This window comes from Electrophorus electricus, chromosome 12, assembly GCF_013358815.1.
Source record: "Electrophorus electricus isolate fEleEle1 chromosome 12, fEleEle1.pri, whole genome shotgun sequence".
Classification (NCBI taxonomy): Eukaryota; Metazoa; Chordata; class Actinopteri; order Gymnotiformes; family Gymnotidae; genus Electrophorus; species Electrophorus electricus.
In genome coordinates, this window is record NC_049546.1 from 4,236,691 (window position 1) to 4,260,690 (window position 24,000).

At 41.0% G+C, this 24,000-nt stretch overlaps 3 protein-coding genes across 3 annotated transcripts in view; all 3 read left to right on the top strand.

Annotated features, from left to right (window-relative positions):
* The first annotated feature begins 5,287 nt into the window (after positions 1-5,287).
* cav2 (caveolin 2) lies at positions 5,288-7,262 on the top strand. The gene is made up of 3 exons (XM_027022247.2): positions 5,288-5,549; positions 5,787-5,974; positions 6,747-7,262. Exons 1-3 carry the CDS (start codon positions 5,400-5,402, stop codon positions 6,895-6,897), a joined length of 489 nt encoding a protein of 162 aa, XP_026878048.2. The 5' UTR covers positions 5,288-5,399; the 3' UTR covers positions 6,898-7,262.
* A 1,808-nt stretch (positions 7,263-9,070) lies between these two features.
* Positions 9,071-15,173, top strand: cav1 (caveolin 1). Its single transcript, XM_027022246.2, has 3 exons — positions 9,071-9,350; positions 10,104-10,271; positions 13,397-15,173. Exons 1-3 carry the CDS (start codon positions 9,318-9,320, stop codon positions 13,736-13,738), a joined length of 543 nt encoding a protein of 180 aa, XP_026878047.1. The 5' UTR covers positions 9,071-9,317; the 3' UTR covers positions 13,739-15,173.
* Positions 15,174-20,751: 5,578 nt separating this feature from the next.
* Positions 20,752-24,000, top strand: part of met (MET proto-oncogene, receptor tyrosine kinase) — a 38,271-nt gene continuing 35,022 nt past the window's right edge. Inside the window, exons 1-2 of the mRNA XM_035532420.1 lie at positions 20,752-20,955; positions 22,191-23,367. Of these exons, the coding sequence (XP_035388313.1) occupies positions 22,198-23,367 (1,170 nt within the window). The 5' untranslated portion in view covers positions 20,752-20,955; positions 22,191-22,197. The remainder of the gene's footprint in view (positions 20,956-22,190; positions 23,368-24,000) is intronic.

Sequence of the window (24,000 nt, forward strand, 5' to 3'; positions counted from 1 at the left end):
CCCGTAGTCACCACCCCGTAGAGAAAATCCTCTGTAAAAGATAACAGGTCTTTTCAATCCATAATTGTGCTGAGCAGTACTCATGGGCATTTTGTATAGTATTAGAGCACACCGATGCTTTATAATATCTTTGCTACAGGGCTCCCCTTTTAAGGCAGGTAAATCCAACTCAAAGGTTTTCTTGCATAAGGGTATCCCTCATATCCCAGTGTAAACATGCCTGGAAAACTACAAACTCTGTGATGGTTGCCTCCTAGTTTGCTCAGGATCTGACAGCCATACTAGTGCCCCTCTGACAAAACCTTCCTCAGCGCCAGACCATGCAAGAGCTTAAAAAATGCTGAAGACTGAAGTAGAATTGTTTTAAATTCTTAATATTAAGAGGGAACAGGGAGAATCACATATCACACGGGAATGTCAAAAGCATGCTACAGTATACAGTTTCAGTCTCCTCCCTCCACTTGCTAAATAAGCCAATTCTGTAAATGGTGAAATAGGGACACAGTTGCTATTGGAAACTAAATGCTTAAATGCTCACAGACAGGAACAGGAGGCGTTCAGAATACTGGGAGTCATCGCGGTTTGGCTCGTGACGCTGACACTGTCTATATAGCTGAATTCCTCTGGGCATTTTTCCTTCTTTGTGCTGAGTGTATGACTACAGTACATCATTATTTAGCGGAACATCACAAACAGCACAGGGGTTCCTTTACCACCACACTACATTGCAGACAAAAAAAAAAAAAAAAAAATTGGCAAAGAACAGCTTTAATGAAATCTTAGCTTATAACATTAACTATGTATCTGAAAAGCACCCTTAGTGCTCCAAACAGTCTTGGCATTTTTATATTAATTTCGCCTTTCCTCTTTCCAAAGCTTAAGTCTGTGGAAAATGAGCTGTTCTGCACTTTCTGACCCTGTACTTGACCTGTAAAGAGGATTAAACTGCTTATATAAAAAAGCTAGGCTGTCCTGAGAAAAGAATGAGAGGGAGAGAGATGTTGCATCACTGCTTGTCTCACCATGGAAACCATGTTTACCCTCGACACTGACTGAACTTTTCTACAAGTGATTATTACACCCAACAACCAGAAAGCATACCAGTCATTTCAGCGGGTCTGCCCTGTCCTGCGTCCCAGAGTCACTGCTCACTGCCATTGTGCTTCTTCACATGCTGGGTATTAGTGCTTGTGTTATAGCGCAACTCAATTAGTCTCCATTCATGCAAGGTTCAATTCGGGACACATTTTATTAATTGTAGTGTGGCTTCTTTTCTATTACATGGTCTTTCCGCTAACATATACAGTATATCCTTATCTCAGGACACTGTTAATGGTAATGCCTCAAACCCTGCTTCCTCTGAGGTAATCCTTGGGTGTTGTTTTCTAATGTTCTAGTTATAGCTGCACTGCGGGAATCCTTCTAAATGACATTTCATGTGTTGAAAGATATAGATATATATATGCTTCAGTGGGCATCTGTAATCTGTAATCTGGCCATGAGTTTACCATCCATCCATATTATCAAACCAACACAGAGGATTCTCTACCTGTCTCAGGTTGCTGTAGATTTTTCGGCTACTGCATTTCTGTTTTTTTCACTGTTAACTGAAGTAACTTAAAGTTTATATATAAAGAAGATGTCCTTTTTTAATGCACAGATATAAATGCCAAGATTAATTAATAATTTCCATTAAACTTAACATAAAACCCCAGAGGCTGACACAACACAACTTTCATTAATCTCACTAGCTCATCTTGAAATTCGGTCACCAAATCATGTGATACTTTGGCCCAGCTGAGCATGAAGTAACCTTCACATAGTCTGTGTTGCTTCTCTTATTGAAAATAAAAAATTATATGAATCTGTTCACAAGGCTTGGAACATGGTCACTGACAACACATGGAGGAAAAATTAGGCCTAAGCTGTAAAGGTACTTCATGCAACTTGATGGCTCTATTTAGTTGGCTGAGTTAAGCACAGATATGTGGTTTGATTTACTGAATTACTCTTTCATATCTTTCTTTAAAGTTAATAATGAATAATGCATAGTGGAACAATGCACCTCACCTGGTAGCATGGTCCAGTCAGCTTTCATACAGCTCTGTGCTGTTTGGGAGTTATGCTGGAATGTGGATGGAAGATCCAGGCATGTTTGTTACATGGATTTCCACTGGGCACAAGGAGGTGATCATGTCAGCGTGTCAATATGCAATACCCCCCCTGCCCCCAATCTTCTGAATTCTATTCAGGCAAACCATGGCTGTAACACACTCATCGAACAGCGCTGCCACAGGCTTCAGGTGTGGCACACGTGCTTTTACAGAAACCGCAAATGATTATGCTTGCAAATCTGTAGCGTCTCCCCCACAGATGGAGAGACTGGACTCTTTTTAAAAACTATATCATACTTTATTATATGGCCCACTCAGGAAAACTGACTCTAGCATCTTTCAAGGCAAGAAGCAGATGCTGCAGTGTGTTTTGACACATGCTGTCTGGTCACACGTGATTGCAAATTTCTAAAGCTGTTGAAATACCACTTTTGGTATTTCAATGGGCTATGCAATTTATCGGTCTCAGCTTTCCTTTAGAAATTCAGTGATGAAAATGCCCATATCTGGAACTGAACACTTCTGTGGAGTGACTGTCCATGCCATCAAGTGCCCATTTGAGCAGGAAATTGTATTTTTAGCTATGAAAGAGGGAGCACAACATGGCCTTCAGTCAGCCTGCAAAAGCAAAACCTCATTCATCTGTCACTTTCGCAGAAAGCTAAATTGTCCCGAAAAATCTTACTCCACAATTCAGTGAATCTCAAGCAGGTGTGAAGGGACCACTTTCACTATCCCATCCCTAGACTAACAGAGTAACAACGAAACTCCAGACGCTCTTTCGCAACAGTGTCATATGCCATCATATATTCCTCACACAGGTAAGGAGTTTCACAGAGTCCACAGGTTCTCAGAACATGCCTTGTTGTGTTGTGTTCAGTCAGGAAGTCACTGCTAATGGGGGCCTCACTGACACTGTTGTTTTCATCCTAATTAGGCAAGAGGAAGCTTGCCTCTGAATTCCACAAACTTGGAATCAATCCCACAGGGATTACTCATTGACAAAGGAATGTCAACCTTTGGCTAATTTATTAAACACTGTCAGAATGTCATGAAAAACAAATGCAAGACATAGTTTACAGAGATCTGTACTCTCTAGATATTAAAGTTATGTTAATAAAATTAATAAAAGTTTCATCCAAAAGGAAAGGCTTAAATAATCAAACTTTACACCACAAACTTTATACATTTTCTAAATTGCATACGTATCCTGCAGACAACTATTACATTAAAATGACAAAAACATACCTGACCAGTCGATGGTAGCTTTCACTTTCTTGTGAACTTAAACACCAAAATGTAAACTCTGAGGATCATTTCAAAGTTTACTGTGACTGGTTTATGAAGGACATACATTTAGCCTTGAGCATTTCTCCTCTGGTCTCATAGTGTACTGTAGAGCAGGTTTTCACTTCAGACGTAGATTACAACACGTATGACAGTTCTGCGTTATTCTTTATTCTTTATTTTATGAGGGTTTATTAGTCAAATAGAAGAGACTAGTTCACACAATGGTGAGCTCAATAGAATGCCCAACAAGACAGTCCAACATGGCAAATACAGTGTTAGTACTTGTTAAGAATATAGTTATGTTGATATCTATATGTTCAAGCAATTAAAAATCTATTTTCAACCTCATATGACACTGATGAATCGAAATGACAGTATCACGTCACACGTTTTAAGCTTATATACCATATAAACCCATGGGTACCATGTTAATTTAAAGCATTTAACACATTTAATTTTAATTACAGTAGCTGAAATAATGCTACTGTCTCAAAAAGGCTAAGGCTGAATGAAGGATACCAATCTGTAGAGTCAACAATATTGCCACTGGTCACCAAAGACCGGACGTACACTCATATACATAGTACATACACACACAATGATACTGAGATTCTGTTTTGTCACAGTTTCCAAAGACAGACACACACAGCCACAAACTGATATCCAGTGACTGCATTGCACTGCTGGGTCCTGATGCTTTGCTGAGGATTTATCCTGGGTGATTCTGCCTGGCACTGTCAGGGTCATGGAGAGCAGTGCACATTTCAGGAGCACACAGGTGTTTGTGTTTTGCTTCACTGTCCTGATCTACTAAGGCCTTCACCCTTTTGTCCTCTAATTGTTTTCAACAGATTGGGGTTTCGGTTTACACCCCAGCCGGTTTACGCTGACACAGCGGGCTCAAAAGGTCTCTTGCTCGTAAACACGCTGCATGCACTGCTCATAGAGGGGGAAAAAACAAAACAAAAAAACCCCACATCTGATAGGTACCCTAATGAAAAAGGCACTGCAATGCAAATCCGTTTTGTCAGTGAGGTAGCTGTTTATGCTGAGTGCACACATAACAACATAACAGGGCAGAATACAAGTGCAAGGATGCAGGATTTAACCCCCACAGCCAACAATCCAGAACAGATTACTGAGATGCTGAGAACTCTATAAAGGCATCTGTAACACAGACAAAGTAAGATACAAGGGTTTTCAAGAGAATGCAGAATGTGGTGAAAAATGAAGTACTGTGGTCATGGAAACCCTGATAAGATGGGACACATTATTCTAGAATAGTGCCTCTACATGTTAACTGAACTGTGAACTCATTATTCACAGTTCATTATTTTCCATTATGTTTATTAAGAGATGCTAAAATTTAACCTGCAACTTGAAGCTGCCAGGTTTTCTTTTGTAATAGACCCTGCTGCTTTATTAAGGACAGAGGCTGATAGTTATTGGACATTATGAAGTATGTCCAAAGTGATTGGTTTTATTCTACAGATGTTTCTTGTCTAGCATTAAAAAAAAATGATTCAATGAATACAAATTATGTGGCTACAGACCACAAATCCAATAAAAATAATTACAGGCCTATTCATGTTTATTGTTGCTCATTAAAGTGAATCTCAAAATAATACACACTCTTACAACTCAGACACTCCCATTCAGCCTGTTTAATCTGTTATCAAACATACAGTCTTTATTCCCTGGTCTAATGTTGTCTTGTACGAATTGCCTTTCAAAGTTGATCTAAATATATAACTTATTAGAAGTATGCAATATGTTTGATCAACATTCACCACTCACAAAGGATATAAACCAATGTCGGTAGCTATCATGCACTTCGGAAGCGAACCGCGCTGGCGACGGCCTCTTTGCCTGAGAATGTTTTTCTATTACGCTGCTGTCCGCACGGGGCGTGGGCCTGTAGCTCCATGTGCGTGCACAGTCCGTGGGCAATAAGCGCAGCTGAGAGGAACACGGTGCGTTGCTCGGAGAACGAAGATGGGGATCGCAAAAGAAAAAGGCGAAACAAGCATCATAATGCATGAAGATCTGTTCAACAGGTCGATCGAACCGTTTCTTACAAACAAAGAGAAGTTGTATACACCGCTACTGGACAGAGACCCTAATAACCTTAACGCTCACTTAAAGGTAAGCGCATCATTTGGCGAGAAATTAATTTAAATAGAATAGCTGTTGCTAAGGCAAACGGACTCATTAGTGTTATTATACGAGCCTTAAAGATTATACTTTGTTTCAGTGTATTGTCGAGCGCCTCTCTTTCAGTGGCGCATGATCGCCTACTGTATTTAGTGCAGTGTGTTAAGCGACAGTAGTCGTCTGGCAGGGAGCCGTGGGAATCCTTTCGGGGTTTATTCTGTTCGACAGGTCGGCTTTGATGACGTCATCGCAGAACCCAGCTCCACGCACAGTTTTGACGGAGTATGGATATGCAGTCATGCTGGCTTCGAGCTGGTGAAATATGTCTTCTACCGGCTTCTCACCACCATTCTCGCCGTTCCCTTGGCTTTTGTTGGCGGGATTGTTTTCGGGGTATTCAGCTGTATGCATATTTGGTATGAAAAAGCTTCTTGTTGGTTAGAATGTTTTGGCTCTCGGGCATGTTTTCCACAACCCCCTTTGCAGCATATTTGTCTTGGCTCCTAAACACCTAGATAAAGAATGGCCTTAGAAAAAGTACAAAGGCAAAGGAAATAAGTCACTCTTCACTCTTCATGCCACTATGGTGGCTTATATTATGTATAAAACAAATCACCCAGGTCTCCACAGTTAACCTTTTACAGTTCGTGTGGACATATCTTGTGGGTATAGATCAAATTTCAGTTTGTCTGTGCTTCAATAGTCCATAAATGGCAGGAGTGGAAAAAAATCCTGTAATAGGGACCTGCAGGTCCCATAGAAGTGCTATTACATTTGATCAAACATTTGCAGCCTTTAAATGGCCATTCAGATATATGTATATACCTTTAAAAGGCCTGCTGAGAGATGCTGTGTCCAGACACCATCCCTACAGAATTTAAAAGACAGTGAGCTCACCTTTGACAGCGAGAAGTGGCAACACAAGCACCAGTCAGGCTGTAGAGGAAACACCTGCCATGAGAACTTAGCACTGCAAGCCTTGCTTGATGGCCATTAAACACATTACAATTATTTCCATGCAGTACAGAGGAGAACAGCTCAGCAGATTAAGTAGACCTCAGCTGTAATCTTTTGGCTTCATATATAGTAATGTGCTCAGATAACAATGGTGTGGTCAGTGATGTTAGTAATGAATCGCTAGTGATGGCTTTGTGCTGTAATGAGACCTCTGTTCTGTGTTGTGTGCAGGGTGGTAATGCCACTGGTCCGGAGTTTCATGATGGCATTGGCCTCCCTCCAGGTGATCTGGGCCAGCGTGACAGACCTTTTCTTGGCACCCTTCTTCCATAGCACTGGCAGGTGCCTGTCTTCCATCACTGTCAAGGCTGCACATAACTGACGACCAGTGCGTTTTGGACCAGGCACGCTAGGCGCACAGATGTTCTCTCCATGCCACAATCTCTATGGCTCAAGAGCCCGACATGGAGGTGTCCATTTTTTTATGGATTTTTATTTCCATATTTACTCTATCCATTGCATTGTTCTGCAGTTGAAAGTATGTGACTCCTAGTTGAGTGTATCAATAGGTAAAAGGCTATACTCTAGCTACTCTACCTCACCTGGTAGAGCTGGTTGCACATGATGTTAGTAGCACCAAAGTTATGGGTCTGATTCCCAGTGAGTACATGTAATGTCACACTGGGAAATATGTAAAGCACTATGGATCAGTGTGTTTGTCAAACGCCATAAATGTTTATATATATATATATATATATATATATATATATATATATATATATATATATATATATATATGGGTGTGTAATTAAGCTTTTGTATTGTATATGAGAACTTCAAAGGTATTGACTGAAGCAAATTTGTATGTTCATACCAGTGTGTATAACAGTACATAGATGCTAAGAGGCAGCTTATTGCACTCTTTTGCAGGCTTTCCATTTGACCCGTTAAGGATTTATGTTTCTGCATAGTATGTAGCTAATGTATACATGCAAGGTGTATATTGGCAACAGAGATAAAACTGGGTCAGACTACTTTCTGTTGGATAGTACATTTTTTATATTTACTAAATTAATATTTATACTTAAACTTAACCACATGATAACAAACTGATTTGCTTTCAGATATTTTTGGTAAGGTTAACCTTTTTATTAGGCTTAATTTGATATGGCAACATACCCTTCGAACGCTAATTGATTTTAAAGAATAATGTATTCCTACACAGTGTAGCAGCCTTCAGTGCCTTTCAAAGCTGCATTTGAAGAGCTGTCAGCTCAGTTTGGTTGGCTTTTTTTAGAGCAGCCTTTCAGAGAAAAATGGAAGGCTTGTTTGTGCAATGGAACATGAGGCCTTCAGGTATTCTCTTTTCCTCCTCCCTGCTGAGTGATGTAATGTAGCAAAACTCCAGAGCACAGCACAGCTCATTAAAGACAACCTTCGCGATACGGATTAAACTCTTCTTGGTTCATCAAATAAAAAAATATTTTTCAAAGTGAAATTCTTGTTGGTGTGCTCTTCTGTGACTGATGGAAAATGTGCAATAAATTAAGGGCAAGCATGAATGAATCCAGTCTTAATTTTCCCATGGGCACCATACATCTGATCTATCTGCTGATGGATGAGACAAGTGCTATTGCTGTTAGCCCAAAGGGAATTAGCAGGATGATAGAAGAGATAGTTATAAAGGGATGAGTTCCATATAGTCGCTGCAGCTGTGTTTAGGGTTGGCTAGTTACTGATGTGTGGTTAGTACTATGCAACACAGAACTGAATTCATATTTATAGTAGAGAGCCCATTTATGAAGACAGATTACCACTGCTTGGTCAGGTGAATAAATACTTATTAATAATAAGGATAGTCAATAAGCTTATTGTGAAGGTATGCAGGTATGCTCTAGAACATGTCACTACACAATCAATATTTACATTCTTAATTTGGATCTGATTTCCATAGGCTGCAAGCAAGGGTACACTGTGTTCATTCATCAGTGTTGATTTTATGATCTTACTCGTTCATACACACCCTTTTCCTAACAAAAGTCATGCTTTGCATACTGGCTCCTACCTAACCAACCGATGATTCTGGCTAACAAATCATGTCAGCTCTTTTATTTGTAGGTTTGTAGGGGTGGATAATAAACAGACGGTAAAGAGAAAGCAACAGAAGCTCAGTGGGAATCAGTTCTAGAAAAAAAAGTAAAAACGCTTGCCTACATTTGAGAGACGTTTGTCTTTTAAATGTGTGCCGTCAACATTAAAGAAACGTGCTTCAAAAACATTCCATCCTAGTGGTGTCTTTGCGATCAGGTAAATGATACAGGAATGCAAACCGTCTTTAGTGTAGTTGTCAGGTTCCAGGCTCAACATGTTTTAAAACCGAGGAGCTCCTTTAGCGGAGGTTGCTACAGAGCCCAATTATGTGACTAATTCGGGAAAATTCACATCAGTATCTCCACCACTAACACTGCGTAATCCTTTGAGTGGCAGGCTAATGGCGGGTTACATATTCATTTATTAGAGTGAACGCTTGTCTGCACAGGTGACTGCAAGAGACATTTGCCCATTTCCAAGAAACGTGAGTAGTGCGTTTAATGCACGCCACACAGATTTAATAGCTACAGGCAGTGCGTAATGAGGCTAGCGTAAAGCGAGGACAAAAGTTTGCGGCAGTATTACTGTCAGTGTCAGTGAAGACTCCCAACCGTAACCAGTCCCAACGCCTCCCACAAACAGAGCTTCCTCTGTAAAGTCATTGTATTACTTCGAAACGTTCATCTGATTGCACTTCACGCGAGAGACAGCATGACTGGCGGACTTAAGGATAGCGAAACCGAGGTAAGACTGAATCATTTCCACACACGCCAGACATAGTTAATGCCTTTAGAAATGGGTTCGTGCGATTAATTCGATTGCACTAAACTATATCTAAACTGTTTTAGAGCTAAAGTGAAGTATTAACATTTTGTTTGTATCTTATCGAAATACTACCGAATCCAGGTGCCAAGATTTGGAATGCAGTGTATTTGCACATCTGTCCACTATTGGCACAATTACGTGCATTAGCCAGATCTCCAGCGCTATCACTTTTGGCATGTACTTGTGAACACTCACCTTCTGTCAAACCTTTGACGCTGAGTACCACTCCCCTCTAGCTGACCGGGCACGTTCACGTTTTTGCAGGAATTTTCAAAAATAATAATGTAATGTAACTTATACGTATTAGTTATATTAATCTCCTATTATTCAAAAAGCTTATCGGAGCCCGTTTCATTTCATATAAGCTACAAACGTCTTTATGCTTCAAATGCATACGCTTAACACTCGTATTTTTATTATAGTTTAGCGCACATAAAAACAAATACTTATATAAAGTATTTCTGACAATTTTGGACGATGCTTGCCTGGCGTACTCGTGCGCAAAGCGATTGATGACGACCCCTTGCGGCGGGACTTCGGCCTCTGTTAGAGAGGGGTGTGGTACTGAACTTCTATCCACTTAAACCCATCCCTTGCCTGGGTAATGTGCTAAGTTTCTTCTTGCTATTCCTCCTCATTTGAACTAAATTTGTGTTTTCTTGGGACCTACAGGAATACATTCATTCGCCATTCATCAGAAAACAGGGGAACATATATAAACCAAACAACAAAGATATGGATAACGACAGTATCAACGAGAAAACTCTTCAAGATATCCACACTAAGGAGATAGACTTGGTCAACCGGGACCCAAAACATTTAAATGATCATGTGGTAAAGGTAAGTCCTTAAAATATGCGTCAAAATAACGTGTATAGTCGCTGACACCACGTCTGCTGAGTGAAATTAATTATATTTATATTTAGAAAAAAAGCAGGGTGAAAAACTATTTTTTTATGACAAGCGACACATGTTCATATTTCTGTCAGGTGTAAATAATCTCCGTTATAGCATATAGAAGTTTACAAGAAGTTGTGTTACTCTCGACGATTAAAAAATAACAGTTTAGCAAATGCAAAAGCCATTGGCTATACCGTCCGTGTCACGTTGCCGCTGGAAATAATGACTGATAGAAACTGTTACTGCTACGCGAAATGTTTTGGACCATGTCACGAGCCTGTGAAACCAGCGCTGGGAGCATCGCGTGGGACGTGAGCGCGCAGCAGTGCTCCTCGGGCTCTCGCGGCCGACCGTAGCACGGGCTCTAGCCCGCTTTTCCGCGCGCTGCGGTAGCGGCTTTGATGAGCTGTCTGAGCGCACCAACCTAAGCTCTCCGTTTGAAAAAAAAAAAAAGGAAATATATTTTGAGTTTACTGTCTTTTTTTTTTTTCTTTTCTAACAATCCTAAAGTAAGTTTTCTAGTGTGAAATCATTCAGACGGTAGGCAGAGATGAACGACAAGGCGTTTTTAAAATACCTGTTTAATCTCTGCCATGGCTTTTAACTTACTATCTGAAATGTACTGAGTGTTATCTGATATATCCGTCACTCAGCACTGCGGCTAGGCGAGCTGATTCCAGGGATACCCTCCGACAGGACGTATGCGCTCTCATATAGGAAAAAGCACTCATCACATGAGGGATCCCTCCTTCGCTATTTCATTTTCTTTCTTTCTTTCTTTCTTTCTTTCTTTCTTTCTTTCTTTCTTTCTTTCTTTCTTTCTTTCTTTCTTTCTTTCTTTCTTTCTTTTTCCTCCTGACTTTTTTCCAGTCGCATTTCTTGAAGACAGGCCTAATAGAAAAGTATTTATGATTTGTCCACACACTCAGTTTGTAGGAAAAATTGCAAGCATTTTGTCTATAATTTTTGTTTTCATTTTTTCACTGGTAAATGGAGGAAGAGATGTGTGCATGCTAACTTGTGGTCTTGAGTGGGGGAGCAGGGAATTCCCATCAACATTTCCCTCACCATATTACACACACACACACACACACACACACACACACACACACACACACACACACACACACACAAACACACTTAGGGTGTTCCTCTAGGTTGGCATCTGGATCCTGTTCCCCGTTGGTTGAGCCGAATCCACTATCCACATCAGTTCCACCACTGAGGAAACCCTTAAGCAGCTTGCCCTTCGAAAAGAACATTTTCCTCTCATAAAAAAGCTTTCTTTTAATAGCACACTGGTGGAGGATTTATCCCCACAGGCTCCATCTAGTGCACAGACCACAAGCAGGCCAAGGGGAGGTGCTTTTGTAACCATCAGCAAACACTGCCATGGGTTTTATAATGTTCTTTGTGCACAAACAACTAAGGTCTTTAGGATGGTTTGTTTCCAATGAATTATGTGAAAGTGATGCATATGAACACTGTTGCAATAGTGTTGAGTTTTTAACTTTTCAAAAGAGAAGTATCTTGTGCTACAATCTATAACAGTTTTACATTTAATTTGTCTACCTACTCTGAGGTACTTATCAGTCTTTCTCAGGGAAAAGCATTTTGTTTATTAGAGTTTATTAAAATTACTTTATTTTGAAATTGAAAATGGAAACAAGTTATTGTTCTGATATCTAAAAAGTGAAAAGCCCCATTTTTTTAATGATGTATTGCATGTATTGCAATACATGTATTGCATGTATTGCAGTTACACTGAGTTTCATAGTTTTCAAGAGATGCAAACTATACATTCATCTAGTCAAGATAGAATGCAGATGTAAGGCTGGAACGAGATGTTTATATATAGAAATCAAGCCATATTTTTTTTTTCATCTGCTGTATAGAGCTGCTTTAGCCACAGCGGTTTCAAGAGGTTTGATATATGGTAATCTTTCATTCTGGGTGTTTTCCACTTTGGAGACACTCCTTTCTAACTCATCTGTACTCAGAACATTTAGATGGCCTTTTCCCCAAACACCAGTTGAACTTAGTCAACTAGACCAGGTTTACAAATGAGCTATGTAGAGAATCCCCCTTACCAAAGAACCATTGTGGGAAATACCAATAGGTTTAAGCCATGATTACAAAACCACTACTGAGTTTTAGACTCTGATAGTTTATAGGAGCTGCATGAATCCAATGTGTCTGGAACAGAACCTTTTTGCTTTAGCTGGCATTAGTCGTGACAGCTTTCAGTAGATAAGTGATCTATAAGTACAGTAGCAGGCAAGAAAACCTTTCATCCATGCCAATACACTCAGAATCGAGCTGTTAAGTAATACAGCAGCGTAGTCATGTCTTTGCAGGTTCTGAAGGACTGAGGTAGTCAGAGTGTATTTTTCCATTCAGTAACATGCCACAGAGCATTTACTTCTATGAAGCAGGTACATAGACCTATGGATGGCTTGTGAGGTCCAGGAAAGATTGAACAGAACCCTGTGCATTTAGCTGGCCCGGACCCGACCGTAGGCAGAGGGCTTCTCTGAATGTTAGCTTTTAGTGTCAGGCACATGTTCAACTTCAGTGTGATTTATGAAGTTCAGTACTGTAGATGGTGCCCTGAGTGTGAGTCAGGATGTAATAAGGCCACTGCACTGTGTAACAGAACTGTCTCTGTGGAATGTGAAGCATTCTTGGCCAGTATGCTAGAAACTGATATGGAGATATTAGTTTTCTCACTACTGTGTTCTAGTTTGCACACCTTTGATCCCACTTTATAATGTATTTTTAGCTGCTCTTTTTCACAGAACACTTAACTAGGTGGCTCACTATGTGACCAGTAATCCAAGCATTGAGTTAACTACATTTTTCTCTTACAAACAGTGAACTTTATGCACTTCTCCTCTTCGACATTCACAATAATATGAAATGTGTCATGCGTCAGGTACACCTTAGTCTCTGCTTAATAATTTATGATCATGATGCAAAAAACATGCAATATGGAACTTTGATGTTTCCGTACTACATTGTCATGGCCACTGCCACTGTTAACAGGACTTGCTGTGCCCCTCCAGGTGGACTTTGAGGACGTGATCGCTGAGCCGGCAGGAACCTACAGCTTTGATGGTGTGTGGAAGGCCAGCTTCACCACGTTCACCGTTACCAAGTACTGGTGCTACCGGCTGCTGACAGCGCTCGTGGGCATTCCACTGGCGCTCATCTGGGGCATCTTCTTCGCCATCCTCTCCTTCCTTCACATCTGGGCGGTGGTGCCGTGCGTGAAGAGCTACCTGATCGAGATCCACTGCATCAGTCAAGTGTACTCCATCTGTGTGCACACCTTCTGCAATCCTCTGTTCGAGGCCATGGGGAAGTGTTTCGGGGACGTGCGGATCACCAGCGCGAAGGTGGTGTAGGGGGGCAGGAAGTGAAGGGGGAAACTGGGGGCAAGGCAGGGGTGGGGCAGAAGCTCAGAAGGAGGGAAACAAAGAATTTAAAAAGAGGAAAATGATCTTCTTGTTAAAGAGGTTTACCCAAGGAGAGCAGAGACAGGGGCAGTATGTTGTGTCCCTGAGGTGCCCTTCACTTAAAAGTCAGCCTTCTCTGTCTGTTTCTTTTCTTCTTTTTCTTTTTGTCCATTATGTTTGTCTTCCTCCAATTTGGGATTGTCAACCATTGGCAAAAAATTGTATGAAATGTTATTAGGTAGAATCATGTAAGGCTTTATGTCACTAAGGGAGCACCTGATCAGCCTGTCTTATGTTTTATTTGGCTTGCTGGAAAAGGCTGTGAATCTATAAGGGGTTTTATCCCTCCTCATCTGTTCATGCATTCCTTTGTGTAATCATTCAAAACTTCAGCTTTCCAGTTTAAACTATGTGTCTCCCCTTTTTGACCCTTTTGCTTGCGTTATCAACTATAGTCTACTAAAGTTTATCAAAAGGTGTTTTCTGTATTTGTTTTTTTTTTGTGTTGGGTGTGTTCCTGCTGATTTCGAGACTGCCCATGACACTGCATGCTGCCATTGCTGTACCAGGGTGTAAACATGAAGCAAAACGGCTGACTTTGCTGAGTCCACTGAGAAATCAGCTCAGCACAAACAAACAGGAAAGACTGTATGCCTGACTTTGTGCCCCATACAAAACCCATTTAACAGGACATTGTGAAAACAGCCGGGTTTTTTTTGTTTGTTTGTTTGGTTTTTTTGAAGCAGAGAATGAGAATATTCAGCCTTAATGTCCTACACAATTGCTTCCTGAGCCCAGCTGCTTAGATTAACCACACCTGAAGCAAAGACCATGCGAGACATTTCAGCATCAGTGAAGTGCTGCAGTTTTGCATGAGCACGCAGCACTGTAGCCATAGCAACACCTGCTTTCCTCTATGCTCTCTGAAGATGAAGTACTTTTGATTATTTTGGATTTTTATTTTTTGTTCGTTAGTTTCTCCATTCATGACATTTTATAAACAAACCGAGGTGCATCATGGCATAACTTGTTTGTTTGTTTGTGTGCTTGTTTGATTGTGCAAAAAGCTCAATTTAGTGCCAGCTCTCTTCATAAAAGTCGATACCTTCTGATTCCGGATTTGTTCACTGTCAGACTCACACACTGGCGAAGACTGGCGACAGACTGAAGTGTTTGGCCCCACAGCTGCTGCTGAATGGGGCATTTTTGTTTATACAGTCACTGAACGTATTTCGACTCAGTCACCTTTCTGTCTACCTGCTGTCTGTGAGGATGGTAAAAATATGTGATTGAATGAGTCTCTTGGCATGAGAGGCTGTATTTTTTTCTCTCCCTGCTTTAACTGTATACATCACGCTGTGCACATTAAAAAGCTCAAAAGAAACCCTGTCGCTTTTTATTGTTTCTAAATGAAGCATTTGTCAGTGGGTTTTTAAAGGGTGTGTAATCTACTAAAGCTATTTCAGGTCACTGAAACTTCAAATTATTGGTAGGGAAAGTGTACAATTTAACTGATTATATTAGTAATTCATTGTGATTAATCTTTAGTGTCAGTTTTCCTAATGTGAGGTTGAGTTTGTCTAAGACTGTTCTGAGGGAACCCTCAGTGTGACAGTATGTATTTACTCAGGGCACTTTATTTTGAGCCACACCAGCTAAGATGGCACAGTAAACAACAGCTAGAAAGTGTTTAAAAGGGGGAGAGGTTAGTGTAAATAAACAGCTAAGTTAAGGCTTACATCAGCACAGTCTCCATTATGGCAGTATTTTTCATTCTCTGAATTCCAAAAGTGAGCTTTTCTATTGCTGGTAGTATACCTCTGCTTTGGAGATCATGAAATCTAAGCTTTAGGCTAATTAATGCTCTTTGAAATCACTTTTAGAAGGTAGTTGTTAATCAAGTTATAGCAGATTTAAATTGTCCATAGGTCAAAAGTAATAAGTATTGGATTTAAAACATTTGCGATACATTTGATAGAACTCCATATTGTGCAACCTTAGTAAATGTCATCATTTAAAAAAAAAAAGTGTTATACTCAGTGATGGGAAGTAATGTCACAGTGTAAATCATAGCCTTTGTTAGACCCATGTCATAGATTTATCTGCAATTGCTGTTTGTCAAAAGCATATTTTTGGCTTTTTGAGGCTGCTTGTGAATGCTTCAAGATAAATAAACGGCTGTCTGATTGGCTTTTAATTATTGTGCAACGTTTCCCCCTGCTGGTAAAATATATTATTTTAGGAAAGAATGCAACCAGCACAATCTCAGCATGGAAGTACTTTTTAGCCCAGTCCTTGGGACATACTATTTGGTTCATATCTGACACAACTTCTCTATAAGGTTGCTGTCTACTTTGTATTACATGGTTAAGCATTAAAGATGTTTTACTGTTTACAGAAAAGATATGCACTGGAATAAGCATTTACAAATGTTTTATATTCAATATATAATATTGAATATAAATATACACGAACTATTGAATAGAAATATATACGTAGTAATACAAACATTTATTAAATGCTTCAAAAAGTCCGAGCTACTGTCTTACAGAAATGTATGGTTGTGTTAAGATTGCATAATGATTGACAGCGAGTCAACGTCTGAACCATTTAACTCTGAACAACAGGAAAATTGACCACTATGAAACCTGTAAATGTGAAAATAGAGTATCCAAAATGCTAGTTGGGTTAGATAAGGTTTTCTCAGTCAAGAGGCGGAATTATCTACAGGAAAGGAGTCATTTTATGTGACAGGCTGCTTTCAGATGGGAGAGCGGTTTCACGAGGTGTTTTAGCATATCTCTACAAGGCATCGTAAAGAGAAATGTAGCTATACGAATTGTTTTGGTAATTTCTTTTTTTTTTTTTTTGTGAAGAAATGCGAGCAAAATGTTGCATTGTACCGCCCTGTGTGCGCCCTCGACCCTTAGTTTCATTTATCCACCCGTTTTTAAACTGTTTTCTCTGAAGTGACTTAAACCAAGCAAATCTAATTACCAGCGGCTGACTCTGACGTGCACTTTAGCAGACCTGGCTTGACGCTCGCCAGAGTTAGTCCCGCACAACTCAAGTCCAACGAAAGAATACGGCAGAATTAACAAAAAATATCTCAACATAAATGTCCCACATTATTATTTGCCAGCTCAACGTAAATTACTCACAAACGCTATGTATAAGATAATAATCAAAATAGGTTAAGTAGCTAGGTTATATCAGTACAGATTCTAGTAACACACTCAGCTGCCAGTTATAACACTATTTCCCATCAATAATACACCTAAACACGCTCCTTGATTTGTTTTCACTCCATGGTTTGAATCAGGTGTAACATACCAGAGAAATAAGTGGAGATTTAAAAAATCCCTGTAAACTGCGTTAAAGAAAGTTAAGAAACCCGCTTTGTTTCACTGTCACATTCCCCACCTGTTTCATGCTTCCATTACCTCACTCTGAAGTGTACAGCTGAGTGAAACATGATTGGGATGAATCCCATCGCTCCCTCGCACCTCCCTGTCCCGGGGGCATAAAAACAGCTATTTGTCTCTTTCAAATCAAATGTGAAAGGACACAGAAAATGAGGCGGTTATCAGTGTGACTAGGACAGAAAACGCAGACAAGCACAAAAAACAAAAGCAAAGATCTAGGTTTTTTACATTAGAAACAATCCCTTGGGAAACCACCCCTTTTAATAGGACTATTTGGTGGATTTGTGCGTTTCTATTGAAGGGTTGTAGGGGTTTTAGAGCCGTGCTCCAATCAAAAATCTGTGCAGGTGAGTGAACATTTATATTGAGCAAAGGTGGTCGGTCTAAAAGATGGCCTTAGAACAGCATTCGGTCATATGGCAGAGTGCTGTGGTTGTCTGTTCTTTCTTTCAGACGTGTTTTCTGGGGACACAACTGAAAGTCAACTGCTCTGGCTCACTGTCATTTTGCACCAGGTGTTCAGCTCTAGCTATTGAATCACTCTTAGCACAGAAACAAACTACAAAAACAACTTTTTACAACAGCCCTCTGGCATCATCCACTGGCCGGGAAGTCTTGATCAAAGGAAATTCCTTTGACCTGCATGTCTACTCTGTTGTGAAGTTCCCAGTAAGGAGATGGGTAAGTTTGTAATGATATTCTGGTACAGTAGTACGTGCATTAAAGCATGTCTGTGCAAGCATGCCTGTGTACAGATTTGCCCAGAGGGTACACTGGGATGACCTCATGTCTCTGGAAGGGTTTATTGACATGTCAATCTGGTGGGATAACCTTATCTACAAACTAAGCTGCCCAACTCATGCATACTTAGCCTGTGATACTGTTGTGGAGGACATCTCCTTGCTGTGTCTGGGAGACCACAGGAAAGGTCTACTGACACAACTAAGGTAAGCCTCCTTTCCTCTACCTACAGCATTCACACTCTGGCAGGACTGAAGGTTTGTTTCCCTGTCGTCTTTTCCAGCCGTGTGACTCCACTTACCATGTAGTACACTCAGTTCATGATTTGTAGGACTATTCAAAGTCCTCTGGTGGGTGAACCGGGTAATTTGTAAACACCAGTGGCCCTGTCACAAAAAAAAATCTGACCCACCTTTCATGTCTCCCTCATTAGGCTGGTCCCTTGGCTGATAGGGATGCCCATGGTTGAACTTCTCCAGCACTGGAGGTTGATAGTGATCTCACCTATGGGTGGGGTGGACACACTCATACACTCCATGTACCACATGGGCTGCGTGTTGCGGACTGGTGGACTGGGTAGGGTATGGCCCAGAGGAACGTTGCTGAGTCAAAGAATATGATGTATTGGACCCCAGCCTTATCCCAGATTTCCACTGTTCCTGCCTGGCTCGTCCTGCTCCTCTTCTTAGGAGCCCCTTTAGCAGAGGGATTGCCATTCCTAGAGTAGGAGGTAGTGTCAGCCCTCTAGTCTCGCCTCCACCGAGTGCCAGCTCTGCCCTGATCTCTCCTATCACTTAGTTCCATCTGCAGCTCATTCCCAGTTATTATGAATGCTTCTCTTTCGCCTGCACACATTATGAAGTATCTCATACTGAGTTTCAGAGCCTTGTTCATCCGGACAGCTTTTTTTTGTTAAACATCCCTTGTTCTTTGAGTGTTTTCCTGTTTGTAACCAGTCCGTTCTAGTTTTTGCTTCTGATTTTGATTTTTTTGGATCACCCTATGGATTTGTATTTATATCAATAAATCTCTGTTTGCTCAAGATCTTGCAACATGTTTCTTATACAATCTTTGAAAATACAGTGGTGAGTTTAAGCGTATACAGGCCTTATATTAGTCCCAGCTTGTTGACAACACTCTAGGTCAACTCATGCCATATGGTATATCCAATCAGTTTGGATAGAATGAGATGCCAGTTTGAGATTAAGGCTCTGTCCATCTAAAGCAAGGGATTGACTGCAACTTGCAAAACATTTTAACTTAATTCAGAACACTTAGACTATAATGCATTAATTACAGTGTAATACAATTCTAAAAGTGTGTTCAGGACAGCCTATAACATTGTATCATTATTGTTCAAAGAGGTTAGAATACTCAGACATAAGGCATAATTTTAGTTATTTACCAAAGTTATTTGATTTTGAGACCAACCCCTATGGACTGTCTGCATGTCAGCTGCCAATCTCAACAACTATGGAACAAAGTTATTGACTGATGGCGTGGACATCTAAATCACTGCTGTTTTGATGGTCAGTGGGTTAAGTGCATCTCCCTGAATGAGCCACAGTAGCCGTGTAATGAGTAACCCATTTATCAGGGTTTACAGTAACAGAATGACCCAGTCAGCAGTCAACCTTGAGTGTATTGACCACAAGGAAATAATATGGGTAGTAAGTTAGTTTCACCTGAAGAATGATTTAACTCTTAAATTGTATACTTAGTCCATTGTTTCGCTTAAGTTCGTATAAAAATGAGGATTTGGGGGGTTACTATCGCCAGGTGTTAGTATCACCACCAGGTGGCATAATTAGGTTTGCAGTTGCTTCCTGTGAGTAATCTTAGGGAGTAAAAGCTTTTAACATCTTGACAAACCAATCTTGACAAACCAAAAGAACCACGCTGAACTATTTTTTATTTAGCTGTTTACAAAAAAAAGTGCTTTGAAATGCAGGGCAGGAGCAGGTGTTGCGATGAGTGTGATCGAGTAAACATATTTCCAGAGTGTGTCATAGCTCTTGAATTCCCCCATACGCGGACAGTTTGATGATTACTGGAAGGTAAGGTGAGGATGACCGCCGCAGCGACCTTTGCGATTTACCAGAGTGAATGTATCAAAAGTACAGTTAGAGAAGGCGAATACTCAGTCAACACAACTAGGCTCTGTTACACTGGAAAACACACTCATTGTCTAACAGTCAGATACACATCATTAAGGCAAATGAATTATAACAAAGAGACAGTGTGCCAAACAGTGATGACTCTATGCACGATTAAGTGGAATCACACACAAATTCACGTTATCAATTATATTTTATTGGTTTAGCAGTGGTCTATTCTGCGGATGGATTTCCATACTTCCAACGACCTTTCCACTGGTATTATTAGCATGAGCTAGAACGATGCTTAATTTGCAATTGGAATGACTCATGTTGCGATATAAAAACAAGGAAATTGCATTTATATGATAAAATATTTGGGGAATACCGTGATTCGTAATTCATCTCCTAATGTAAAACTGCAGTAACATAGGCAACTAACTCTAGTAGAATAAGATAAATGCAGACTATTGATAAATTTGGTATTGTTATTATTATTATTATTATTATTAGACTATTGTGGTACTTAATACCAATAATCTGAAACAGTCTTTCGTCTCCGCCAATTTTGGCCAATCACCGAGCCCTATGGCTCCCGGTCTCATGACGCAGCAGACTGAGAAAGACTGCGTTCACCTGAAGCCTCTCAACATCGGCAGACCGCCTCACTGAGCCGTAGCGTGACGGGCCGTACGGGCGTTTTCGCAGTGAAAGGAACCCACGCCGCTGCGTCCATATTCGGATTCGTAGAGGCTGCAGAGTTTCTGGGGACTTGTGAAAGGCAACTTCTTAAACGTTCGGGGAAACTCGGCGCTCCTGCGTTGCTTTTCAGTGCTTCCGTTCAGACTAAAAGAAGATGTGATTACTCTTTCAGTCTCTGACAGGTATCCGTTCTACCGGGAAGGTAAGGGCGCTTTTTCCTCTCCCTCGTCGTAAGCCTGGTGACTAACTTTTGTTCACGTGTTGTAAAAACTTTTTTTTTTCACGGGAACGTTTTGACATTTAATGTGAAACGTTATAAAGGCTGAATGTCAAAACTATGTCAGGGTGTAAAATACCTTGACTTGTTGAAATTTCTCTGCAGTGAATAATCCTGTTGTGCGGTCCCCTGTTGACTTTATGATTCACTGTTCGACACACGTTTGCAGTTGGTAGATTTCAGGTATTAACGATGCTACGTTTAAAGTTAATAGGTTGTGCAATTTTTCAGCATGTTTCGCAACTTAGACGAGTATTCACTTTACTCGCGAGATCAAATATGCTTAAATAACATTAACAAAGTGTTGTTTTGATATTAATTGCTGACAGTAAACCATTACCACTTAAAATAACTTCTAGTCATTATTTTACAGTTTAAAATTGTTTAACATCTATTAGCTTAACCAAATAGCAAGTTAACTATATGCTAAACACCCACCTTTTGTTGATATACCTCCCTGTTTTGAGGCACAGATAAGAGTATTTGGACCACTCCGGTTGCCTAGGTTGGAGGAGACGGAATCTGATGCTGTTGCTTTGTCTGTATATCTGTTTTTCTGTCTGTCTGTCTGTCTCTCCTCTTCAAAGCAACCTCTTAGGGTATAGGTACACCAACTATAAATCACTTCTCCAGCGTCTGCAGCCTAGCTACCTTAATTGAATTTATCAACCACTCCCTTGAGGACGCTGTCTAAAGTTAGACTTGTCACCGCAGTGCATTCAGTGGAGGCTACTGCTGTGATTCATTTCCACAGCTACACAACCACAGAAAGGCTGTTTAACCATCTGAATTCATCCATTTTGTTATCATGTAGTTTGTGGTGAATTGCAGGTTCTTGGGCTATTTTGGTTAAGATACCACTCATCTTAGAATGGCTACTACTGATCTCATTGTCATTTTAGTTTGGGGGAGGGCTTTACCCATGCCATTTAACCAGGATAGTTTATCTCAATTACACCAGTCCCAAAAGAATTTGTATGCCTACTTGACTTTAATTTTCTAATGGGCTTTGTTCCAATACATAGACTGTTATTTCTAGCCTTTTTCTCTGTCTCTGTCTCTGCTGTAGAATTGGTTGTGATGTGGCGGGGGCAATTATATTAACATACGTCTTTGATGATACAGACTGTGTTTGTGTGTTTCTGTTTTACCATCTACAGAAACAAAATGAGAATCACTCTCATTGTTGCTGCTGCGTCCATTCTCATCATTCAGCAGACACTGTGGTTGGGCATAGAAGGGCAGTGCAAGGAACCAAGAGAAATCTCCAAACTCAATCTCTCTGTGACCTATGACCTCCCCCACTTTGTGTCAAATACACCTGTCCAGAAACTTCTAGTTTTCAATGGAAGCGTATATGTGGGTGCTACCAACAAACTCACTGCCTTATCAGAGGATCTCAAGAAGACGCACGAGTATAAAACTGGACCTGTCCATGAGGGCCCACGATGCAGTGCTTGTGAGGGCTGCAGGGACCAGCCGCCCAACGCTAACAACACCAGCATGGCTTTGCTGATGGAGACCTACTATGACCCTGAGCTCTTCAGCTGTGGGACAGTGGGGAACGGCGTGTGTAGCCGCCACTTGCTGGAAGACGGTGAGCTGGACGTTGAGGTGAACTGCCTGGGCTCACATAACAAAGACGGGAGCCGCTATGTCGCCGGCCCTGCTGGAACCCAGATAGTAAACGTGGAAGTCGGTGGTGTCGTGAGGTTCTTTGTCGCTAATTCAGAGCCTCTCAACTCCTCTCTACCTTCCTCTTCACGTCTCCACCACACGATCTCCATACGGAAGATGTGGGAGACCCAAGACCGCTTTGAGTTTGTCTCTGAGCATTCCTACATGGACCTGACCCCTGGGCTGCATGGGAATTATCCCCTGCACTACATCTACTCCTTTCAGAGTGGCGCATATGTCTATTTCCTCACCGTACAGCGGGAAGGCGGCACGTCCAAGGCCTTCCACACACGCATCGTCCGCATGTGCTCGTCCGACCTGGAGCTTCTGCACTACGTGGAGATGCCCTTTGAGTGCATCTACTCAGAGAAGGGGAGGAGGAAGCGCTCCACCCAGATGGTGTTCAACATCCTTCAGGCGGCACACGTGGCCAAAGCCGGAAATGACCTGCGCAGAGACATGGATCTGAAGGAAGAAGATGATGTGCTTTTTGCTGCGTTTGCACGTAGCAAACCAGACTCTCCTGAGCCCACAGCCAGTTCTACAGTGTGTGTGATCTCAGTTGCTGAAATCAACAGCTTTTTCAAGGATTTCATTCAGAAGGGCCATACCAAGCCGCTCTACCACTTATCTGGCACTGAAATGAAACCTTTCAATGAGGTAGGACCTGTGTGGTTATAATGCTTTATAATGTTTTAAGTCTGACTGCTGTAGATTAGATTAACTAATTCAGGTCTCATCATCTACTTTTTGGATGACTATAAATCACGGTGCTGCCTGTGTCTTTCTCTCTCATCCATCAGCTTGGAAATAAATCAGTAAATGATGGCAATCAATAATAACATGAATTTAACTGCGGATGGCTGAGTAGTCTGTCAATGAATGCAGTGCCGTTGCCTCCTAAAGTAAATTTCAGAACAGGTTTATACAAGTTAACCACATATTTCACCAAGATCTGCATAGGTAACAGGAAATGTTCACAACTGTATAAGGAGCGTTTAAAAATATTCTGACCGGGACTTGTAATGCGTAGCATGCATAACTAATGGTTAATGTTGACAGAAGAACATGGTTCCAGCAGCCTGGTTGAGACTCCTACATGAGGTAAGAGTAGACTGATGAAGCCCTTCCCTCAATCAGGAGGAATCTCATTAGGTCCCTCCGTGGATCCGGGCCTTAACCGAGTCCCCATCAGCATAGAGCTGACTGCTTCTCACCACACTGGACATTTGTTATCAACGTTTAAAAGGATTTATAAGGATTGGACTTGTCTGAAATTACTGAATTATTTTG